This window comes from Xenopus laevis, chromosome 1S (genome assembly GCF_017654675.1).
Source record: "Xenopus laevis strain J_2021 chromosome 1S, Xenopus_laevis_v10.1, whole genome shotgun sequence".
Classification (NCBI taxonomy): Eukaryota; Metazoa; Chordata; class Amphibia; order Anura; family Pipidae; genus Xenopus; species Xenopus laevis.
The window spans coordinates 125812893-125837786 of record NC_054372.1 but is presented as its reverse complement, the minus strand read 5'-3'; the positions used below and the strand labels follow the sequence as shown (position 1 = coordinate 125837786).

Here is a 24894-nt window from a genome sequence, read left to right as displayed (position 1 = left end):
TTTATTTCTAATGTTTGTTTCCATGGAGTGTGTTTAGTGGTAGTATGACCCCGGTTACACTTAGTGATGTTTAGAGGCTGTGCCCTCACACTGCCCCTCTCCTCTTACTTTCCAGCAGCAAAGGATACAATGTAGAGCCCTTGTCCTCCAATGGGCTTTAAAGGGATACTGTCATAGAAAAACGTGTTGTTTTCCCAAAACAAATCAGTTAATAGTGCTACTCCAGAAGACTTCTGCACTGAAATCCAATTCTCAAAAGAGCAAACAGGATTTTTTATATTCAATTTTGAAATCTGACATGGGGCTAGACATATTGTCAGTTTCCCAGCTGCCCCCAGTCATGTGACTTGTGTCTGCATTTTAGGATGGAACTACTTTCTGGCAGGCTGTTATCTCTCCTATTCAATGTAACTGTAGGAGTCTCAGTGGGACTTGACTTTTAGGCTAAGGCCACACTAGGCGATAGCGCCGCGATTTGACTCGCGGCGACTTTTCGCCGCGACTTTTAAGCCGCAATCGCTGGGGAAACTTTTGCGCTGGCGTCTATGGGGAATCGCGAAAAATCGCCAGCGTAAAAACACACGCGGCGATCTTTTTTCTATTGTCGCTCGAAATCGCCTAGCGAGGCAATTTCGAGCGACAGTAGAGAAAAGATCGCCGCGTGTGTTTTTACGCTGGCGATTTTTCGCGATTCCCCATAGACGCCAGCGCAAAAGTTTCCCCAGCGATTGCGGCTTAAAAGTCGCGGCGAAAAGTCGCCGCGAGTCAAATCGCGGCGCTATCGCCTAGTGTGGCCTTAGCCTTACTATTGAGTGTTGTTCTTAGATCTACCAGGCAGCTGTTATCCTTTGTTAGGGAGCTGCTATCTGGTTACCTTCCCATTGTTCTTTTGTTAGGCTGCTGGGGGGGGGGGTGATTTCACTCCAACTTTCACTACAGCAGTAAAGAGTGACTGAAGTTTATCAGAGCACAAATCACATGACTGGGGGCAGCTGGGAAACTAACAATATGTCTAGCTCCATGTCAGATTTCAAAATTGCTCTTTTGAAAAATGGATTTCAGTGCAGAATTTTGCTGCAGCAGCAGCACCATTAACTGATACGTTTTGAAAAAAAACATGTTTTCCCCTGACAGTATCCCTTTAAGGAGTCTGTGTTTTTATGCTAACTCTACAATATTGACTCTTAAGGTGACATTCACACCCTGTCCAAAAACTGCTATGTTGTCCATCTGTTTTGTATTTACCTCTTGTGGTGCATTTCACCCCCCCCCCTCATGGGTGTGAGTTGTTGATTACCCTTTGGCAGAAGGCAGGGGGGAAGTTAAAACCCACTGGGGGTAGTTTACAAACTTAAATACATAGTTACAATTCAGGGATGCATTGCCATTGCAGGAGACCAGTTAATTTCTTATTGCATTTTTGCACCTATGTTTGTTAATGAACGCCACTGTCACCTTAGGTTCATGTTTGGATGTACAGCTGGAATATATAGCCTTTTGTTTGCGAGCAGTGGGCGAGCAGCAACTCTTTTCATCACCCAACAATGAGGGTGGATTTGTTAAAAGCCAGTATGTTTGCAGGTTGTATCCCTCATGAATTCTCACCTGGAGAAGTATTCCATTGTTGGATGTCTGCTTTATATTTTTTTCTATGTGCCTGGTCCATGTAATACCTTGCATGATCCCTGTCTGTTTTTACTCTGGCCCCCCATCTTGCATTTTTCCTTCTCCCAAGCTGGAGAATGAGAGGCAAGAAAGACCATGTGGCTGCCCTCTTCCGTTCACTGATACTGATGTTTCTGCTGGCTGCTGGGTTTCCTCATTCAAATCACACAGCGTCTCCAAACACTTTAGAAATTACTACAGCCGTGCTGTCTGCAGCATGTGGATTTTTACTCTTCTGCTGCATGTGTGGAAACACTGCTGAGCCAAGTGTCTCATTTGTGCTGAAAGTGAAGCCTTCTATGTACCAGGGCTCAGCTCTGGGATTATTTACCTTATTCCAAGTTATAAACCAATGCAGTAAGATTGCCGTTCTATTGTTGTTTATATAAACACTGTAACTGGTTCAGGACTGATACCTTTATGTTACTTTCATTTGAATGCATTATGCTGTCAGATTTGATATCTCATGCAAGCTTTAAGCCCTGCTATACTAGTTTCCCTATAGTTTATGAACAATCATTTGACTGAGGTTGCTGGATATTGTATTTTAACCAACACCCTTTACCATCCCATATATGTTAACTAAAAGTATGGTGCTATTCATATCTGCTTGTGAAAAAAATGTCAATGAATTGCGTGTTAGCTTGATATGTGTCCTGATATGTCCCTTGTTAAAGTGAGAATTATACTGTGCTTGTATGTCTGTTCTTTTCCCACTAGTGCTTACAGCATCTTGTAGGGTTTATTTACTAACACAGATTCTGATTTACTGCAGTACAGCAACATTTAGCAATCAAACAGTACTATTGTTCTTTTACCTGCACTAATTACATCAAAGCTAATTGTTGAGTGGCAGATTGGAGCAATAGCAATGAGGCAAACATGAATCTATCATTAGCAACGTGTATCATACGGTTCCTGAATAGGTGACATTTAAAAAGGAATTAATTTTTATTCTACAAAACTTCAGAACTAGTGGTTTTTGTTGGTATAAAACTTTTCTGATAGTTTGGACAATAATTTGGACAATAGACACCCCATCTGTAACCTACCATTTTAAAGGGAGAGCTGGTGGTTATATTTAAGCAGTAGCTAAAGGTTACAGGTGGAGTTCAGGTTAAATTATATCCCTACCTAGAGTATTGGGTATATAAGAGTTGCATTTGGAGCAGTAGCAATGGTGTCATTTCTTTAAACTGGCTAAGCCCTGTATTTTTATTTTGTTCCTACATTTACATTGTTTATTTTATAGTAAGCCTATATTGTGTAAAGATTCTTTCCACAATTTATTTTGTGATGATATAATTTCCTTTTTTTTTTTTCTTTTAGGGGAAGGCTATAGGAAGAAAAGCTCCATTGTGGCTAAGAGCATTCTTTCAAAGACAATTGTTTAAACTTGGTTGTTACATACAAAAAAACTGCGGAAAATTTCTGGTTGTGGGCCTTTTAATATTTGGTGCTTTCGCTGTAGGATTAAGAGCAGCTAATTTAGAGACCAATGTGGAAGAGCTGTGGGTTGAAGGTAAGGAACCAACTGTTTTTCTCTTATTTTTGGTTATTAATTTGGTTATAATACAGTCATCTCTCCTGTTGCCTCTTCTGGCAGGGGTGAAAAAACAGGAGGGGGGCAAAGTTGTTTTGCTTGGTATGATGCTCCTTTGCTGTGGTTTGTGTTATGATACTAAAAGCCACATGGATATCTCCAGATATAGTTTAAAACCATACAGTGACATATACACAGATTTTTAGACAGCAAGTTTTTGTTCCAGCAGTCAGGGATGTAATACAGTGTACATATTTAGTAAGTAAGCTAGCCTTTTGGTGAGAGTGTAGGCCCCCAGCAGGAGGACATGTACATTGCAGGCTGCTATGCCCTGTTTGTGTGTGGTCCTGTTTTGGACAGAATTCAAGTATCCCTCCCCCCTCTTCGTTCTAGGGGGAGGGGAACCTAGTTCATATGTCTGAGGTAAAGCAAGGGTGCTGCATGAGAAAAAAACGAGTATTAAAGCAGTGGCTGAAAAGTTTAATGTTTTTTTTGTTTTGTTTTGTTTTTAAAGGCTAGTTTGTTTAGTAAATATATTTACCATTTGCTTACTGAAGAAATCTTTTCAGCAAATGTAGAGGACATCTGAATTACAGTAACTAGGTAAACATGTAAACAATTTGAACATTGTATACAGTTTGCATCCTTTGGTTGAACTACAACTCCCAGTGTACTTTGAGCTGCTTGAAGAATTCTTGGAATTATTGTTCAGCAGGTGGTGAATCTGCTCAGATGCCTCACTTATCATCATTTCTGTAAAACAAAACAAGTAGCCTTTTACCATAATATTCTTCCAAAAAGGACCCTAAAATAAATTCATAAACAAGTAGTAGTGTTATATTATTGTAAACTAGGGCATAACTTATTGTAACTATATCAATAATGATACATTGCTTTGGTTGAGGGCATGCAAAATAACATGTAAAGTTTTTACTTATATAACGTCTATATATATATATATATATATATATATATATATATATATATATATATGTCATGGAACTCCGAGGTAACTTCTAATATCCTCATATTTTGCAACTGGGGGTACTTTTTTTTATTATAATACACAAATTTCAGTGAGTCATGTAACAGAAGTGACATCGGAACTCACCATTTATAACTGATGACATCAGAACTCACCGTTTTATAAGGATATAATTTACAAGATATTCATGGCTTTTGTGTATTAAATAGTGAATAAAGTACCCCCTCTTGTAAAATATAAGGATATTATAAGTTACCGAGGAGTTTCATGACCATATAAAAACACGAGGCCGAAGGCCGAGTGTTTTTATACAGGTCATGGAACTCCGAGGTAACTTCTAATATCCTCATATTTTGCAACTGGGGGTACTTTATTTATTATAATACACAAATTTTAATGAGTCATGTGACAGAAATTACATCAGAACTCACCGTTTATAACTGATGACATCAGAACTCACCGTTTATAAGGATATAATTTACAGGATATTCATGGCTTTTGTGTATTATATATATATATATATATATATATCTATATCTATATCTATATCTATATCTATATCTATATCTATATCTATATCTATATCTAGCTACTTGTTGGTTTAGTAAAATATGCAAATACTATTATTATAGTATTATATTATTATTATTATTAACATGTATTTATATAGCGCCAACATATTGCGTAGCACTGTTTAGAGGCAGATTTATCAAAGTTTGAGATTAGAACTCACTGAACAAAAACGCACTCACTTTCTATTCATTCCTATGGGATTTTTAGAATCGTATTTATCAATGGAGTTCAATTTTTAAAATATGTTTCTGAGGTGAGTTCTTTGATAAATCTGTCTCTTCGTGTTTGGTATGCTAATATGGCAACAAACATGTAACCACATTTATACCTTACCAAAACAGTTGATCCCCCTGGAAATGAGTCTTTCTTTGACTGAGGTCACTAACTGTGCAAAAGTTAGTGATGATTATTTGTTTGGTTGAAGCCTGATGAGTCCATCAGCAGTTCTGAGTACCTTTGCTTACCCGTGAGTCACACTCAAATGTAAAAAGAGCAATACAAGCATGAAAAAAGTTCTTAGGATGCCAAATAAGGGCAATTATTGGGTATTTGGTAGCCCCTAACTGTACTGGCAGCCAACAGGAAGCTCTGTTAGGCAGTATACTTGGTTTTATGAACACAAAACATGAGTTCAGGCCTGGAATTTAGAAATAAGCATCAGCTTTGAGGCCCCTGAGACCAACATTTAAGGGGTTGGTGAGCAACATGTTGCTCGCAACCCACTGTTTGGGTATCAGTCCATTAGAGGGTAATAGTTCTATTAGTCTCTTATTGCTTGCATGTAAACCTTGAGCCAGCACTTGGCAAAGGAGTGGAGTTATAGAATTTGGCTTTTAAATAGGAGTTTCAGAAGAAGCAGTTGTAGCTTCCAGTGAAAACATTGGCAATATTGACTGTATTTATTTGTTTTCTAATACAGTATTATATTTGTATGGTTCTGTTCTTGATTGAGCTGTTTGTTGCTTTACCTCTCAAGTTTATATTTGCCCTTAAGTAATAGTGTATTCATTGACACCATCCATCTTTACTAATGAATTAGTGGAACGAATACAAAATACATTTCATGGATTGTTGGCAGACCTTCAGGAATTGAAAATTATTAGAAGGAAAGTATTTCCTCTTCATAAATAGGATTGGTTTTCCATGTATGTTCCCTTAATTAGGCACTAAGGTATGAAGGCATTGCTTATTAAGTTCTCATAACATTCTTCCTCTGCTTGTCTGTATTTGCATGTCCGAACCAGTACATGACTGACCCCAAATTAGGCATCTTTCTTTATCACTGTTGACATCAATACAAAATCTAGTGGTTCTTGATAGATGACTCTTGACAATCCCTTTGCTGAAACACATTCTGTGGCAACCTTAGTTCTTTTGCATAAATTAAAAAACATTACTAAAAAGGAAACCTGTGGGCTGGGTGTGGCTGTTTAAGTAATTTTTATTGCCCCAACCTTGTTGTATATCTATTGATTTTATCAGTCATTTGGGCATAGCTTCAGGTATGTATAGGACAATAATTAAACATTTACCACAGGTTAACGGACCTTCAAACTGTACATGCAGGAGTATCTAGGTGCAAACCGTGCCAGTTTGGGACCACTGATTTACATGAATGTTTTTCATTCTTAAAAAAAAATATTTGTTTGACATACATAGTCAAAAAAATGGTATATAAAGTAACTACTGCATTATTTTGTGATATTTCCTTTAAAATTAATATAGCTGCAACTTTTCTCTGCCAAAAATAAATTTGCAAAATATCGTCTTCACTTCTCATTGTAGACAGTTGGAATTAAAGTTAATTAAAAAATGCATGGCATACTTGCTGATTGCATATATGATTGCAAATGTGATCTAATGTTTAGGTGAGAGTTGTGCAGCTATGCCAGACTGTTCATTCCATTCATTTTGTTACCAATTATTTTTAGAGAAAAATGCTGGCATTTTTAAATCTCACAATGATGCTTTTTTTTTCCAAAAATCTTTGAATGGTACTCTAAAGGGAAGCCGTCAACCCAGGAATAAACAAGAGCTGTCTATAATCTATGCCTGGTGTAAAGCCTATCTACCAGGCTGCCATCTCTTGTAATATCTCCTTGTATTCTTATACACCTTGTGTGGAGTTGCTAAATCATTGGCCATCCAGTTGAAAAGGTAATTATTAAGTTAAATATTGTGTAAGTATAGTGCTCATTGATACAGAGCGTGAGAGCCAAAAGAATATGTTGTCTTTGCTTGATGCCTAGAAATCTGTCAGTCATCGGAGCAGTACTGACGTTGGTACCAAACCAGTGGGACAAATTTTAAATACTTCCACTTCCCAGTTATTATCTGTGCTATCTAGTGATTTTCTGACCATTGTCTATTTTTTTATTGGTTGGTTGGAGTTTTGAACTGAAAAGTACCTTTAATATGGCATTGGGTCATGACATGCATGAACCTAGTGTCAGTATGCAATAGTTTTAACATGTGTCTGGCACTTCTTGTGAGATGCAATACCCATTTTCAAGAGAACTAGTTGATTAGGGGCAAAGTGGCTTGGAAAGTTCTATACGTGTTCAGTTTAGGTGGTCCTTGGTATTGACATGCAATTGGCAGCACTGTTATCCTTCAATATTCTATCTGAATAGGAATATCACAAAACTTTCACTTAGATATTTTATATTTATTGTCACTAAGGCCTATGCTGACATGCATCAGACATGTTTCTATGACATCTGAGATTTTTAAATGAGCTTACAACAGCTACGAATGCTTTAATAAAAAATTTAAATTGGATTTCAAGTTTAATTTGAAAAGGACTTTTATTATACGGCTTTTTGTGTCGTGGTGACAGGGCCACTTTAAATATTTGCTTTTTATGCAATACTAAATTTATGCCGTGCAACCTTAACATAGTCTCTTGGTCTGTGAACTTCTTTATGGATAGCAAAGCTGTTTCCACAATGCATTCTAAATACTCACCCCCTAATAGGATATTTATAGGGAACTGCTTCAGAGCCTGTTTTGCCTTGCATGTCAAACCACGTATTAGGAGTATGACTTTTATCCTCAGTTGCCTCTAGATTAATGTTGTTCCCCTCAGACTTGAATACCCACCGCACATGAGCATGTTGAGCAGTCATCACTGATGGGGCTTCTGCTAGTTGGGCACTTGCAGTGTTGAAACTATTTTGGCAAATGGTGTTTTGTGTAAGTGACACTTGAGGAAATAAAGGATTTTCTTCAATAAGTAAACACTTCATGGATGGGTTTTCATTAACGCTAGGGAAGGGTAAGCCTTCCCAAACCTGGCTGATAAAGAATCAAGAAAAGGAGAGAGAAAAATTAAAGAAAAAGCTTTACTTTCTGTTTTTTCCCCCCTCGAGATGCAAGTCCCGGTGTCTCTTCAAGAGTATTGGCTAGGCTGGTGGAAGAAATTTGAAACTTTGCCAATCCCCTATTGGCAGGACCAGGACTTGCACTTTGAGGGGAAATAAGCTGAAGTTTAGTCTGTGTCTGCTCCTGTGATTAACTGTTCCTGTTCCTGGGTTATATGTGTCAGGGCCAGCACCCAGCTAGCTACCTTCTTCTCTTTTACTCCTTTGCTTTAATTACCTTCTGTTCCTTTCCCCACCAGCCTGGAAACCATAAAACAGCATGTATATCAAGTTAGGGAAACATAGTCAGAGCAGCACAGAAATATGGGGAGGGGGGTGCACAAAAATGCAAGGTTACTACTAAAACATGCAAATGGACCTATAAATTGCAAATTAAAAGAGGGATAGAGTAGTGGCACCAGCAGATGAGAAACTAGTAAGAGAGCAAAGGATAAATAGGAGGTTACACGAGGCAGCAGAATAGAGAAGGGGGCAGTCTGAGTGTCACATGCACCTCCACTAATCATTAGTGATGGGAGAATTTCTCCCGTTTCACTTCGCCAAAAAATTTGTGAACTTCCCGAAAAATTTGCGAAATGTTGAAAAGTTCACGGAAAAATTGTGAAATTCGGACATCTTCAATCTTGAAAATCTGACATTTTCACGAAAAGTTGTGAAAATCTGTAATTGACGCCCGCATCCAAGATGACAATGGCATTAAGGTCAATGGGCGTTTGACGAGCACCGATTTTGACGTGAGCGACTTTTCGGACACGTGTCCAAAAAAAATGTTGATGCCGGCAAAATTTTGCTGCCGAATTTCCGTGGGAGATTTGCAAATTTATTTGTCGCCAGCAAAATGCGGGAATTTGCTGCAAATGCGTGGCAGATGAATTTATTTGCCCATCACTACTACTACACTACTAGTATTCGCCCATACTAACTAATTAAACCCTGTCTCTTATTGTGTATAATGTCTCACTGTTTATTATGTGCTTGTGGTGCCTCAACCAATGTCTCTCACTATATGATGTGCTTGGGGTGCCTATACCCAGTTCTTTTGTTGCACAGTGTGCTAGAAAAGCTACTGATCGCACATTTAGGGGCATATTTATCAAGGGTCGAAATTCGAATTGAAAAAACTTCGAAATTCGAATTCAAAAAGACCAACCGAAATAACGTTAGTTTTTTTTTTTTTTGGTCAAATTGGTCCGTTTTTGATCGAATTGGTCCGTATGCGGCCAAATTCAAATAGTACGAATCGAAGGAATATCGCATTCGATCGAATTGGATTAGGTCCAGATAGGTTCTAGGAGGTCCCCATAGGATTAAACAGCAATTCGGCAGGTTTTAGATGGTGAATGGTCGAAGTCGAATTTTTAAAGAGACAGTATATGATAAATTTCGATATTCGCATTTTTGAATTTTTATCAAATTCAAATCGAATTTGGACAATTTCCTAGTCGAAATACACAAAAAATAGCTTGAAATTCTAATTCATTTGAAAATTCACCTTGACTTTTAATAAAACTGCCCCTAAGTGGTGGGGAGATGATGTGCTTTTAGCCATTACTCTCAGTGAGCACTAGATCCCACCCAAACCCTGAACTTCAGCTACTTCCAGGGTTCATCCTGCAGCCCCAAGCTGTTGTTGAACTCCACCTCTCAATATCCTTAGAGAGGCAAAGGCATTAAGTGGGTGTTGTCTGAACATAATAGTTTAACAGGGAAATTGAAGCTACGCCATGTCTGGTCCTTGCACTGTAGACAATTCCCAGTTTCTCACTTGTTTTCACTGTTCTCAAAGCAGCAGTTTATTATGCAGTAGGAATAAGCACTACACTAACCCATCTTGTCACTAGTGAGAGGGAAAGAAATGTCTTCAAAATGTCTTTAATTACTGGGGTACTAACAGAATGTCATTATAAAAACTAGAATAGCTTCTTATACTTACCTACCTGCCACAGATATTCATTTCTAGAGAGTTAGCTATTGAAAATTCGCTGAAATGCATTGAAATCTATGGGCAACATTTTTTTATGGGCAACTAATTTTTTTTCACCCATTTGGAGTCCATATGGGTGTCATTTTCACAGAGAAACTTGGCAAATAATTTCGCTCATCACTAGTTGGCTATCATAGACTTACAGTACAGCACACTAATTGCTCTTTCTTCTATGACATGCCTTCTGGACATAAGCAGAGAGCTCGTTAGCACTACCTGTGTTGCAAGTTAGGGGACAGGGTGCCCATTTTTTCCCACTTAGCACCCTACCTGCACTTTGTAAATGTGCTTATCAGCTTTTAGTTGACTGGAAAACTGCTATTGGTTTAGGGCTAGTCCACACGGGGAGATAGCGACGCGTTTGCGGTCGCGGCGACAAAGCGCCGCGACAGTCGCCGCGACCGGCGCAGGCGACAGTTTTGTATGGGCGCCTATGTAAAAACGCCTGTGCTAACCACACGAGGCGATGCGCTTTTCAACAGTCGCCTGAAAAAGCCTGGCGAGGCATTTTCAGGCGACTGTTGAAAAGCGCATCGCCTCGTGTGGTTAGCACAGGCGTTTTTACATAGGCGCCCATACAAAACTGTCGCCTGCGCCGGTCGCGGCGACCGCAAACGCATCGCTATCTCCCCGTGTGGACTAGCCCTTATGGCATTTTTGCATTGCATCTATGCATACCTCCCAACTGTCCCTTTTTCGGAGGGACAGTCCCTCTTTTGACAGCTCAACCTGCAGTCCCTCATTTGTACTGGAAAGTCCATATTTTCTCTGCACTGAACAGCCAGAAAAAGAAACGAAGTTTCTCACTTAATTGGCTTTTAGCAGAGAGCACAGAACAGGTAACAGGTGTAAATAAGATACTTTATAACAATTTTAAGACACAAAAAAAAGTTTAGATAAGGAGAAATATTTTCAAACTTTCATAACCTGCCAAATTTTGTAAAATGAACATGGTAATTAGGGGGTGTGGCCACAGAAAACATTTTTTGTCCCTCTTTTTACTTCCAAAATGTTGGGAGGTATGATTTATGGGATGCTTCATAATGCAGTGCGTTTGAACTAACTGAATTGCTCAATTACTCTGAAGCAGAGAGGCCTCTTCAGGTGGCCATACACGGCCGATAAAAGCTGTCGACAGACCAAGTCATTTATTTATTGGCCCGTGTGACGGACTTCCCCGATCGGTATCTGAACGAGAGTCGGTTAGATGTCGATCGGGCAGGGGAAAAAATCCCATCGGAACGTGCACCGCATCTGTTTCTTAATTCAGTCCCGCGATCTGACCGCCCGTATTGATCCTAGGGCCCATGATTTGATTGGCCTGATATCGCCCACCTTGAGGAGAGATCCGCTCGTTTAGCAAAATCGACACACGAGAGGATCTCTGTGTATGGCCACCTTAAAGATAGAAAATACTTGCGGTAGGCAGCAGTGCATAGTGTCAGGGCTGAGAACTGCAAGTCTAGGAGCAAGCCCATGGTGCTTATCTCCCTGTCCTAAATAGATGTTGAGCCGTGCATTGAAAATATGGAGATACCTTAGACCAATTTCATTATCTACTTAACCCCACTAATAACCATGGACTTGGAGTTGAATATTTAACTCTACGTTTTTTGTGCTAGAAGAAAAAAAAATGACGGTTTCCAGATGTATGAATCGACTGATCTGTTTGTTTAGATTATACTGCACAGCCGATGCCTAGATTAGGTCTGGCTGGACAAAGCTGAGGGAGATTTGTCTGGTTTCCACAATGCCATGTTTATATTTCATTTTGGTTTCTTCCTCAAAGCTGACCTTTCTTTAACCTACTAGATTTGGAGCCACAAACTTGAACTAATTTCAAAATTACTGTTAACATCCTGAATCATCTTTGTTGTCTATTTCATTTAGTAAGTTTAAATTCAGTTTGATTACACTGCCCAAGCTAAAACAAGATTTGCTTGGTTTAAAGGTGTATTACTGTGTGATCAGAAACTATTTAAAAGTAGTGCATTCATTATGGTAATTTGTCTGAAATTGTTTGTATTAAATAAATGTAAATGTTAGATTCAAATATTTGAAAACAATTGTCTATATCAGGAGTTCTTCCAGCATACTTAGCCAACCAAGTTTAACTGGAGTCAAGGAACTTTGAGGCACCCCTTCTTTTATGAGCATATATGTTGTGGCACTGGACCACACAATGAATTGTTGAGCTCACCAAAAAAATTTGATTGATTAGCATTTCATTCATCTTTATTTAAAATGTCTGCGCTTGTTATCAGCATTGGCGCACCATATAACTTTTTAGGAAACAAGGTGTTGCGTGAAATAACATTGCTAATCTATTAGCAAGCTGAAGAAGTATGAAATGTAAGCTTCTGCTTATATACTAGCTTATATACACTTATACACATGATTATTATCAGTTCCTGTCCCAGTAAAGCCATCATATTCACACCCAATATGGTCAGTTTTACTAGGAGCCATTTAACCTTGTTGTAGGTCCTTGGAGTGTGGACACCTGGCAAGCACAGGAAGAACATTCAGACTCCTTGCAGAAAGTGGCCTGATGTTTTGGAAGTGTTTAGGAATGAAGGAGTCTTAACTGAAATGATTTTGTAAATGATATGTTCCTTAATAGGTAACAAATAATTGTTTCCTATTAAGTATAGATAGAGTATTAAGTATAATATAGAGAGAGAGGGGGAGAGAGGTTCTGGGTGAGGATCACTCCGTGGTACTTCCTGAGAGGAACCCCGAGCCAGTGCAGCTGAGGTATCCGGTAATTGATTACAATCACTGAAGGGTGCCTAATATTTGGTACCCCCTAAGTGATTTAAACTTTCCTACAATGTGGTAGCTTAAAAATGAAGATAATTGAATAATGTATGCAAAATAGATAGCATGCAGGGACATCCGCAGAGCACAAAGTACATAACCTTGAAGGAACTGTACCAAAGGTATAGTTAGTATAATTGATAAAGAAACATTTATTAGAAAGGTATCTTGATCTCCACTGACCTCTGTACATGACATAATTCTATTATAATCTGTCTCCTAAACACGTAGTATAGTAAATAACTGGACCCAGTTAACATGGTTATAGATGACCCTGTTCCAAGCAGCTTTTCAGTTTGTCTTCATTATTTTGTATGGTTTGTAAGTCATCTGCTTCAAAAAATGCTGTCTGATTTTTCACTGACTATCCAGTGCTAAATTGGAATGGGAAAAAAACATTTATGGGGAGGCCAACTCCCTTACATACAGTATGTTTTAAGCAAATAATTATAATCTTTTAAAAGTACCTTGATCACACGTAAGTTATTGTGAACCCATATTGGTGGTAAAACTATCTTAATGTGTTTTATTTAATGTTTAAACGTTGGTCACAAGCGTTTCCAGTTAAGAGATCTTACAGCCATATTTCAAAAACCATAAAAATAAAGCATAATTACAAATGCTAAGCTTAATTTTTTTAGCGAAATACACTTTTAAAGGAACCGTAACATTGTAAAAATGGAAGTGTTGCCCTACACTGGTAGAACTGTTGTATTTGCTTCAGAAACACTACTTTTGTTTATATAAATAAGCTGCTGTGTAGCAATGGAGGCAGCCATTCAAATGAGAAAAGGCTCAAGTTACACAGCAGATAAACTCTGTAGAACATAATGGTGTTATCTGTTATCCACTATTTAACCTGTGCCATATAGACTTTTTTCAATTTCCACCATTGCTACACAAGCAGCTGGTTTATATGAACTATAGTAGTGTTTCTGAAGCAAACAGATCAGTTTTACCAGTGCAGGGCAACAGTACATGATATTTTCATTACTTTAAAACACTTTCATTTTATGGTGTTACTGTTTCTTTAAGAAGTTAAAGCAAGTAATAGACAAGATGGTAGTTGCTTTTAAACGTGATGCACTATGGCAGCTTTGTCTCATATTGGAGTTAGAGTTGATTTTACCCAATCTGCTAAAATACAACACAGATAAATGAATTATTTTTTAGCAATGCATTGTGTATTTATCAGAGGTTCTGAACCTCCATGAGTTTTTGAACTACAGCTGGGAGCCTGCTGATAGGATAGAACTAAAGATTGTTTTGTGCTTTCTCATGGTGCATATTTCACCCCTCACTGGTATTTCACAGTTACTGTGCTTTAATATTTAGATTTGTTTCTTCTGTATAAAAAACAGAAATCCTTGCAAGCTGGGTCCAAAATGAATGAGGCGGTACCGGGGAGGGAAGCTGGACTGTTCTATTTAATATAGCTAAATTGGTGGACAAATGTCAGCAATATGATATTTCCTGTAATAATTTCCTACAATCCAGAGGCCATGCACCTTGACTCTTCATGCCCCGCCTATGAAAACAGCCTTGCACAACTCTTCTGTTCTTTTACTACCCTTCTCAATGGGTTCCTTCATTGAAGCTTTAAGTATGTGTTCTGATTGCTGCTAAGTCACTTTCCGTTTCATATTGTTAACTATTGTGTCTGTTTCTAATCTAGCCATACAGAAACACTGTGTAAATAAGCAACAACTAACGTGCACATTCATAAAGCCCCCCCCCCCATTCTTGCCCAAGGGATTTTGGCCCCCAGCTCAGGAATCCTGACCAAAAAATGCCAGAAGTATTACACAGTCAAGTATTGCAATGTAAACAGTGTTCCCTGCCATAAGAGCATGGTGGTCTTTTTTTACCTTTCTTTTAAAAGGGTAGAGACTAGAGAGTAAGAAAAATGTCTCTGCTCCCATATATAAGTTTTAGTGTTATTTATGTTTTGGCTGCACAGTTGTGTGCTTGCATTTTTTTTTTAAAGATACAATATATGAGAACATATGAAATAATATTTTGGATTGGCGTGCAAAGGCAAAATGGGTTGGATATTTTTGCTTACTTTGGCTTTCAAGATTGGAAGGAAAGAAAATTTATATGGTGTGAGTATCATACACTCTGTGTTATTCACATACTCCATACTTGTGGAATGCTTAGTTTTGCTAAGAAGTGCTTTCACATTTAGACACATACATTCCCAGCCACACGTGCACACACACACATCTCTCTTAAACTTTCACTCACAGACACACATACTGTACATACAGTTGTTCCCCTTAAAGGCACACATGCACTGCTATGTAACAGAACACACATGCTCACTTTGGATACAAATGAAAGTTTTTTTAAACTGATATATATTAGTTACATGTTCAAAGTCTAATATGCATTTTACATGTTGTAGTCTGCAGTGTACAGTGCCCCTGTTAGTTGTTCAAGAGAGAAAAATAATTTACATTGTGCAACGGAGCATTGCCTGTATATGATCATCCCTATCAGAGATGTTCAACCTGTACTCATTCAGCTGTTTAGCCACAGTTTCAGTATTATCCTCTGGCATTACACAAACAATAGATCATATGGGCAGATCTGGACTGGGAGTCAAAATAGGCCCTGGCATTTCAAGTACACAGAGGCCCAACTAGTCTCTTACCAGCCCACTCCACAGTGACTGTCTATGGCATCTTACAGCAGCCCCTATGGCATTTGCCAGAACCCACAGATTGCCAGTCCGGGCCTGCATATGAGTTAGATATTTAGTTGTTGCAGTTGTGCAATGGTTGAAATGTATTTCTGCACCATTTATGGTTGGACACTGTCCACTGGTGCTAATACGCAAGTTGTTATTGACCACTCTTTACTTCATTAGCAACTCATTTACACATGCATTGGCCTTCCCTATCTGGAAAACCATGACTAGATAGCATATTGTTGGCCAAAGGGCAATAAGTAAATTTTTTGCCCTCTGCTTGGCCAGACTGGGAAAAGATCTATTCATCTGGTGACCGTGCCATCAAGATCAATGCCAGAATGGGGCTATAGCCAACATTCAGCCCACCTGAATAATGTCCATCCCAAAAAAATGTCTTTTTTGCATATTGATGTAACTTTTCTTTTTTTTTTAAGGTATCATATTGATGGAACTTTTATTACATTTTCTAAAATACATTATATAAATGTTTTAAATATTTCTAAAGTTATATGTAATTGCAGTTAATGAGAAAATGAACCTAAAGAGAAAATTAACCTTAAGACAAAAATGAGAATTTGAGCAACCCCTAACGTTAAAGCACTTTTTTCCACACTGAAGAGTGTGGAAATAAACAGCGCCGATTCCGGAGCTGCTGCTGCCTGAGGCAGCAGCCCAGATGCCGCTCCCTCCCGCTCCATGCTTTAAAATCAGCGTCGGACCGGATCAAAAGGGGGCAGCATCGCTAGTGCATTGAGCGCAACTGTGCTCTTTGCACTAGCGGAGCCAAATTTCCGGGTTAAAACCCTGGAAATTCGGCTCTTAAAGTTACAAGCAGTGGCTTTTTGCCGCCCCTTGTAAGTTCCTGCTCACTGCCACCTGAGGCAAATTTCTCACCTTGCCTCATGGCAGGAGTGGCCCTGGAAATAAAAGACATAACTCTGTTAATTGGCTCATGTGACCTAACATGCATGGTTTGTTTGATTTGTTTGTGTGCACCGTGAATCCTTGGATCCCAAGGGGCGGCCCTTGTTTTTGAAAATGGCAGTTTTCTATTGATGATTACCCAATGGCACATACTACTAAAAAAGTATATTATTATGAAAATGGTTTATTAACATGAAGCAGGGTTTTTCTTATGAGCTGTTTTATGCAATGTTCGAGGGGTATAGTTTTCCTTTAAGCATTTACAGCTACTCAAACCTCAGCTCCTCTTTGCTGGTCCCCTGCCAAGGGACGAAAAACCTGAAGCTCTACTCTGCACACCCCTTCCATTCCAGTTAATTTGCATGTCTTTAATACAACTGGCTGGCACATTTCAGCCAATAGAATCAATGACATGCACATTAAAGGACGTGTGCAGTTACTCAGCGTTGCTGGACTTACTACTTTGTCATCCTGTGGGATCAGAATGTGAACATCTCCTTTAAAAGCCATTTCTGCCTCTATGAAAGCCCTCCTCTGTGAATATTATGTGCAATATTGTATCAGTAGCCAGTTCTTCAATTTCCACAATATGTTGCATGTTCTGTGATTTACAGACTTGTGACAAAGGAACAATGTCAGAAGTATTCAAGGTATTGCGGGTAGTTTTTGCTGGAGGAGGATTTCTGATACATTAGGGGGCATAAGAGACAATTGTGATTTTTTTTTGCACTCTTCATTCTTTGTTTCTGTAGTCTCCATTCCCTTTTAGGTTTTTGTTATAAAAAGGCTTGTTATTAGCAATATTTCAGTTGGTGTTAATTTTTTTTTTTTATAGTTTTTCAATTATTTGCCTTTCTCTACTGTTTGTTTCCAACTTTCAAATGGGTGTCACTGACCACAGCAGCCAAAAACTGTTGCTCTGTGAGGCTACAAATTTATTGTTTACTATTTAATGCTTAGCTTTCTATTCAGGCCTTCTTCTATTTATTTTTCAATATCTTATTCATACCACTGCCTGGTTGCCAGGGTAAGCTGGCCCCTAGCAACCCTGGCTGCTGAAATTTCAAAACAGAGAGTTGCTGAACAAAAGCTACACAATTCAGTATATGTACAAAATAAAAGACTGTTGCAAATTCTTTCAGATGATCACACTAAAAGAGGTGAACAGCACTTTAATAAATGTGCCCTTTACTAAAATTCCTCAGTCCACACCTATACTACCTAATCGAATATAAAAAAAGTTGAGCCTACATATTTAGACACAAAGTTCCTTCATATCAGGCTGCCCAAAGAATGGCTATGAGCATCATTAAACCACCCTTTACAGGCACCCATTTTTATGTGTTTGTGTATTTGCAACAGTTTCTCAGATAAATTACTTTTTCTTCTGCTTTGCCTTTTTTCTCCCTCTCTTCATTCCTGCGCCAATTGATTTATCATTTTGCTTGCAAGCAGTCTTAGTGTGTTAGGGCAGGAACACAGTCACTCTTTTATCGTAACTTTTGTTGCGGACTGAAACCAGTTGACTTGAATACATTTTTCTGTGGCCTGAATGAAGCCAGCAACGTGGAAAAATCTTGCCATTCAAATCTGTCTGAATGTACATTTCAGCCACACAGTAAGCCGCATTGGTAAGCAGTGGACTGCTAAATACAACCATTTCTCCCAGCAGAGAGTTAGACAGGTGATTAGCATAATTAGCACAGAGAAGGCCATACATATGGTAATGTTAAATGTGTAAATGCCATCTGCAGTGTAAAATTTATGTCAGGGGTCGCCAGGGCTGTGCGAAAGTATTGTGTTACAGCTGCAGGTCAAAGCCCCCTTTTGCCTGCACTCTTTTCCCTTGTTGGTGAATGCAGCAAAAGAAGAGAGAAAGAACTAAAACAGATAAGGCTTTGATTGAACAGCTAGAGGGAAAGAAGGATTCTGGTTTTCTTCAAAATCTTCTTGTCACATTTGCTTTGTGTGCCATATTTCTTCGGTTGTATAATGCACAGAGCCATATTCCTAAGGCTATGGATGGTTAGCCTGTGCAGTCATCCAGATGTTGTTGAACTACATCTTCTGGAATGTCTTGGCAGCCTGCTGCTGCTGTTGGGGGTATGCTGGGAGCTGTAATTTCCCCTGCCTCATTTTGGGTATCCGTTTTATAGAAAAATGCACTAGTGTGTTTTCTCTAGGGGGAAAGGTTATTCGGTTGTTACTTGTTTAGTAGCTCTTCAGTTGAAACAGTAATCTGAACCCAGTAAGTGACAGAAGGAAATATAGTAAACCATATTCTAGCAGTTTACACATTGCCATTAACCCCCATACAGTTTATTTCTTATGTTAATAGGCTTTGTTTACTCCAAAACTTCTTTATAAACTGTAAAGGACCACTAAGGGCATAGTTTCCAGCCTGAAACTGAAAAGACTATTTGGTTTCCAGGTTCAGTGGCCCTGGTAACCAAAGATTAGATTAACTGTGATGGTAAAGATTTATCATTCTCTTTTATTTTTATTTGCTTATAATTTTTTCAAGCCCTCTTCTATTCATCTTCCAGTCTGATTTTTAAATTGCCTGGTTGCTACGGTATTTAAGCCTTAGCTGCCAAGTATTGGTTGAAACACCAAGCCTGCGATCTGCAGAACGCAATTTAAATATATCAAGACTACAAAAAAATAAAGTTGCAAGTTGTCTTAAAGGAGAGAGCTTAACTAAAGAAGTAGGATAGAGAACTTGCACATTATGTTTTGGGCTTCTGTACCACCCTGAGCAAACACAGCCCTTTAGCAGGGAAGATCTGTGTCTCCAAAGATGCCCCAGTAGCTCCCCATCTTCTTTTCTGCTGATTCACTGCACATGCTATGTGCGTCTGTCACTTACTGAGCTTAGGGACCAACTCACAATATACAGTACACATAGAATATAAATGTCACAGTATAAGGCTGATAAGTAATAATTACTTATTAGCATCAGAATTTAATAATCAGCCCTGTAGCACCATCTTATATTTCAGGCCAACCTCATTTTCTGCTTGTGACGACCCCTAAGCTGTTGAGAAGCTAAGCTGCTCAGAGAGTGTAGCAGACACTTTCCAAGATGGTGACCCCCTGTGACAAGTTTGAAGTCCTGGATCATTGCTGCTATTGACAAGCTGAAACTTTAGGCTGGTGCAATAAGTGCAGTATATAAATATGGAATTTTTAGCCATATTCATTTTTAGGTTTTAGTTCTCCTTTAATGCTTATATGAACATCATACTAATCATTAGCTTTAAGGTGAGTCGTTTGTGTGTATTATGCATATATATTTGAGCACATGCTGACAATGGACTCATTGGGATTTTTGTCTCTGTATCTTTTCTTACATCAAACATTGTTGCCATTTTTTGTGATATGCCAGTAGTGGTAGTGTTGACAGAACATAGTTCACACCGCACTGATCTTGAGATGAAACTTCCTTATGGACGCAGGGGGTCCTTATAAATCAAGTCCTAATCCAGCTAATCCTGATCGCAACAAAATCAGGAAAGGGGCCCCCAGCGCTGTGGGGCTCCCCCCTCTCCGCACAGATGCAGAAAAGGGAACAGGGCTGAGTATAAATCTGTGTTACCTGATGTTCCACTTAGGCTGGGGAGCCTGTGTGAAGCTGGGGTCTTCTTTTGTATCTTGCCCCATGTGGCCTCAAGAGAGAAGCCAATGAAAGAAGAGATGGATGCATAATGCTTAAGAGTGTTTAGAGCCATTGAGTGATGTCAGCCCTGCACAAGTAAAGAGAAGAGGACTGGGGTTAATGTTATGCAACAATCTCAATAGACCATGCAAGGGAGGAGGGGGCCCTAAACACTTCAAGCTTCTATGAAGGTCTGAGTAATTGACTACAATTTTTCCTTTAACACTTAGACATTTCTTGTTTCTTATTTGCAGTGCTTTTGTTTTATTTTTGTCCAGTCTCATATTGGCCTTGCAGTGTTATGGTCCTGAGCTTGATTCTATCTCAGGCACTAGGTTTTTTCAGTCTTACCTATCTGTGTGCATTGCGACTGGTTTCCTTCCACACTACAAAAACATATAGGCAGGTTAATTGGCTCCTGATGATATTGCGTGAATGTGATAGGGACCTTTGGTTGTCATCTCCACTGGGGCAGGGACTGATGTGAATGATATATCATCATCATTTATTTATCATCATCATTTATTGATATAGCGCTGTCAAGATAGATATATAATCTATTAAAAGTGCTGCGGAATATGTCAGCGCTATACAAATAAGAACGACGGTTTGCTTAGCATGAAGCAACAGTGAGCTTCTTGTTTGCACTGCTGTGCATACTGGCTTCTGAATGAGCCGTTTAATATCCAGTAAAAAAATAGGCCTCATGACAGATCCAATGTTGTCTCTGGAGCTGGTGACCATGTAAGAAATATGGAGACTGGGAGAGCTATGACAGGGAGCAGTTTCAGGCAGAGGGAGTGATGACCTGACCTGATTGTCTCTGACAGTGAGAGCAGTTATGCTTCGCTGAAAACACTCTGAATAGGAAGCCTTTTAGGTAGCAACAGATGGCATGAAAAGCAGCTGGCAGGGAATCCTCGATAAAAAGCCCAGAGACCTGTTTGTATGGTTTCCATTCCTCTTGACTTTTCTCTCTGTCTCATTTTAGTAGTCTGCTTGATTTTAATTTTTTTTATTTAAACAAATCTTTGCTTCAATGCCTGAACTTTCCCAAAATTCCATGTTTTGCCTCCCAGAATTTAATGGATGTTTGCCGAAGCAATGTTTTATGTCTTCCTAATATTCCAAATTGACTGTAAATGGCTGTTTTGTTTGTCTCATATTTTAGTGCTGTACATATTGCTACATTTAAGAAAAGATGCCAAATGCTGCAATGTTTGCATTGTACCCACTGATTGAGTGCAGCACTTTAAATCATAACGAGTTAAATAACTTTATTTTTTTTTTTTTTTAATAGCATTTCCGTTGTTGCCTGTTTACAAAAAAAACATGGACTTCAATCGTATTTACTCTTTCCTTATGTGAAACTTTGATTGCAATGAAAATGAATCTTTTTTTCTGGAATAAAAGACACTAAAGGAATGTTGCCGTAAAATGGATCAGTGTTACACAACTGATCCTCTTACTCAGGTTTCAGGCAGTACAATAGTTTATTTACATGACTATGCCTGCATTAAAGAGACTTCTTGTGGGCACCTGGTGGATTTTAAATTTCCGTATCCCTTGGGCCATGTGCAGTAGGCAAGTGCTTCCAACTTCTTCCATGCAGTGGTCCAATTATACAATAAACTATATGTTCTTGGGCCAGATTATATTAAAATAATGATGTCATGCAAAGGAGTCTGTGGAGACATTGTGCATGCTGAGGGTCATAAAAATACCTTGGATTGCCACATCCAAGAAGAAACTGTATGGAGCAAAAAAACTGGCATTAATTGCAAGAGTACTGCTGGCACGTACAAACTTTCTGTATGTTTTCACTGTTAAACATGCATTTAATTCCAATTTTTCATAAACATTTAGCATGCTGGTACAGGATAGCTAAGGTCATATGTGGTGGTACTATCTCGCCAAACCCTGGAGCTATCCTAAGCATAAGGCCAAGTGAGTGCACTTGGATACCCCAAGAAGCAAAGATTATCAATGCCTATCCTGACAGCAACCAGGACATTACTGGTTTTGCCATTGAGAAGCCCTTCTGTGCCACTGCTATAGGAATTAATAAGGAAAGCCGACTGGATCAAGGCAACTAAACACATAAAGGATAGGTAAACCGTTCAAATAAGTGAATGTATAATTGAAGCATGTGCTATTCTAAGCACTTTTGTAATTAACATTCATTATTTATTTTCTTTTTATTGCAAGATATTAAGGGATACATGCACTGTTAATATGAATGAATTTTGTTACAACAGCGCCACCTGCTGGTCAGTTTCCCTCTAGTCTGACCACCAAGTAGTCAAGGACGTTATCAGGAGAAAGAAAGAGGCTGCTCTGATGTTCTTCTGCTTAGGAAAATAATTAGAAACCTTTCTCACATCTTTCCTAAGTAGATGAACATCAGAGCAGCCTCTTTCTTTCTCCTGGCAACTTCTTTGACTTATGTTTTAACATAATTCATTCCTATTAACAGCACATGTATCCCTTAATATCTTGGAATAGAAAGAAAATAAATAATAAATGTAAATTTAAAAAGTCCTTAGAATAGCACCCTCATCAATTTTACATTCACTTATTTTAAAGGTTTCTGAATGCAGGTGTAATGAGTATGAGAACTGACCAGGATGTGACCTATTTCTGTATAGACTAAACATCTGTATTAAGACCTCTTAAACAAATCATTCTCTTTTTATCCATCTATCATCTAGCCTCCCCTTCCTAATATGCCATTGCCTATATACCATCAGTACTGCATTAAGAAATTTATTTTACCTTATGTTCGAAAAATTATATATTGTGCCATATAGTTTGAATATCTGAACGTCTAATGTTAATTTTTGTTGAAAAATGATCATATTGAATACTGAAAAACATGTACTGATTTAATAACCCATAATTATGCAAACAGTTAGTGTTCTAGGCTAATTTCATCTGTGATTAAACCTGGAGAAACATCTCAGTTGTTGCCATGAAATTCAGCAAAGTACATTTAGATTGTAAGCTCTTGTGAGCAGGGCCCTCAGATCCTATATTTAGTCTGTAACCATTGCTTGTTACATTTATTTTAAGAATCCTGCTTGTTATAAATTACATGATGTTTAAAAGGGTTGTTCACCTTCCAAAAACTTTTTTCCGTTGAGTTGTTTTCAGATTGTTCTCCATAAACAAATACTTTTTTCAATTACTTTCCATCTTTTATTTGTTTACAGTTCTCCCAAAATTGAAGTTTAAAGTTAAATGTTCATGTCTCTTGTGTTTTAGCCTGGCAGCTCAGTGATCCAGGAGCATTATGAACGTTTACAATTTGCTGCATTTAGTTAATACAATTAGTTGATACATTGCTCAGCAGTATCTGTGGAATATTAGCAACTATTGTATCAATTCTATCAGCTGCCTTTAATAAAACTCGGATTCTGCTCAGCAGGGACAAAGATAACAAATGTATCAATTAAATGTATACATTTAGAACAGTTAAAGAGTCAGCGTCCCCCCTCTCAGAGCTGGTTTAGAAGGTGAAAAATAAATTTTTACACTTCAATATTAGAAAAACTGTCACAAATAGAAAATAAGTAAAAAGTAATTGGAAAAAGCCTCAAAAACCACAAATAAAAAATGAAAACCAATTACAAATTATCTCAGAATATGACTTTCTGCATCATATAAGAAGTTAACTCAAAGGTGAACAACCCCTTTAAAGGAGAACTAAAGCTTAACTAAAGAAGTAGGCTACAAATGTTGTACATTATGTTTCTGGCTTCTGTACCAGCCTAAGGCAACCACAGCCCTTTAGCAGTAAATATATGTGTCTCCAAAGATGCCCCAGTAGCTCCCCATCTTCTTTTCTGCTGATTCACTGCACATGCTCTGTGCTGCTGTCACTTACTGAGCTTAGGGACCCACTGACAATATACAGAACACATAGAATATAAATGTTACAATATAAGGCTGATTAGTAATTAATACAGATAATTTCTACATGGCAGCACATACACCAGTGTAATTAGCATCATCATTTAATAATCAGCTCTGTAGCATCAGCTAATTAGGCCAACCTAGCTTCTCAACAGCTGTTCAGAGCCCACTGAGCATGTGAGTTTCACAGACACTTTCCAAGATGGTGACCCCCTGTGCCAAGTTTGAAGTCCTGGATCATTGCTGCTATTGAGAAGCTGAAACTTAAAATATAGCATTTTTAGCCATATTCATTTTTAGGGTTTAGTTTTCCTTTAATGCCATGGGCACAAGTGCTGAAGGCTCTGCTGCTCCCAGCCCTGAAATGTTTGCAGACTGAGAGGAGCAGAGCTGCTACATGCCCCTGCTCCACACAGCGGTGCAGAAGCAGAGCTTTCGGCCTGTGTGCCCTAAGCCTTAGGGATTCAGAATTTTCCCTGTTGTTGAGCTACTGGGTTGTTGTTTTTTTTTTTTATCTGTACTGGAACAACAGGCAAAGCACAGTTTGTTTTTAAACCTGAAAACAGTCCACTAAACAATTGGCTATTCAGCAACCAAACAATTGTGAAGTTTCATGACCCTAGTGACATATTTTCGCCTTTTATTATTTGGTATGGTTTCATTTATATAGCCCTGGTATGTTCTGCAGCACTTTACATAGACTGCTCACCACTCATCAGTCATGTAGTCTAAAAGGTCCTATAACTTTG

The 24894-nt window shown here is 38.5% G+C and overlaps 1 protein-coding gene across 6 annotated transcripts in view; it reads left to right on the top strand.

Moving 5' to 3' along the window:
• ptch1.S (patched 1 S homeolog) overlaps positions 1-24894 on the top strand; it is a 78573-nt gene that overhangs the window by 11593 nt on the left and 42086 nt on the right. For 5 of the 6 annotated variants that reach the window (XR_001933032.2, XR_005963614.1, XM_018234336.2 and 2 more), the window contains 1 exon segment: positions 2995-3187. Coding sequence is in view for 3 of the 6 variants with exons in the window: in XM_018234336.2 (XP_018089825.1) it covers positions 2995-3187 (193 nt within the window). In the remaining 3 variants the exon portion in view is untranslated. 6 annotated transcript variants of the gene reach the window in all.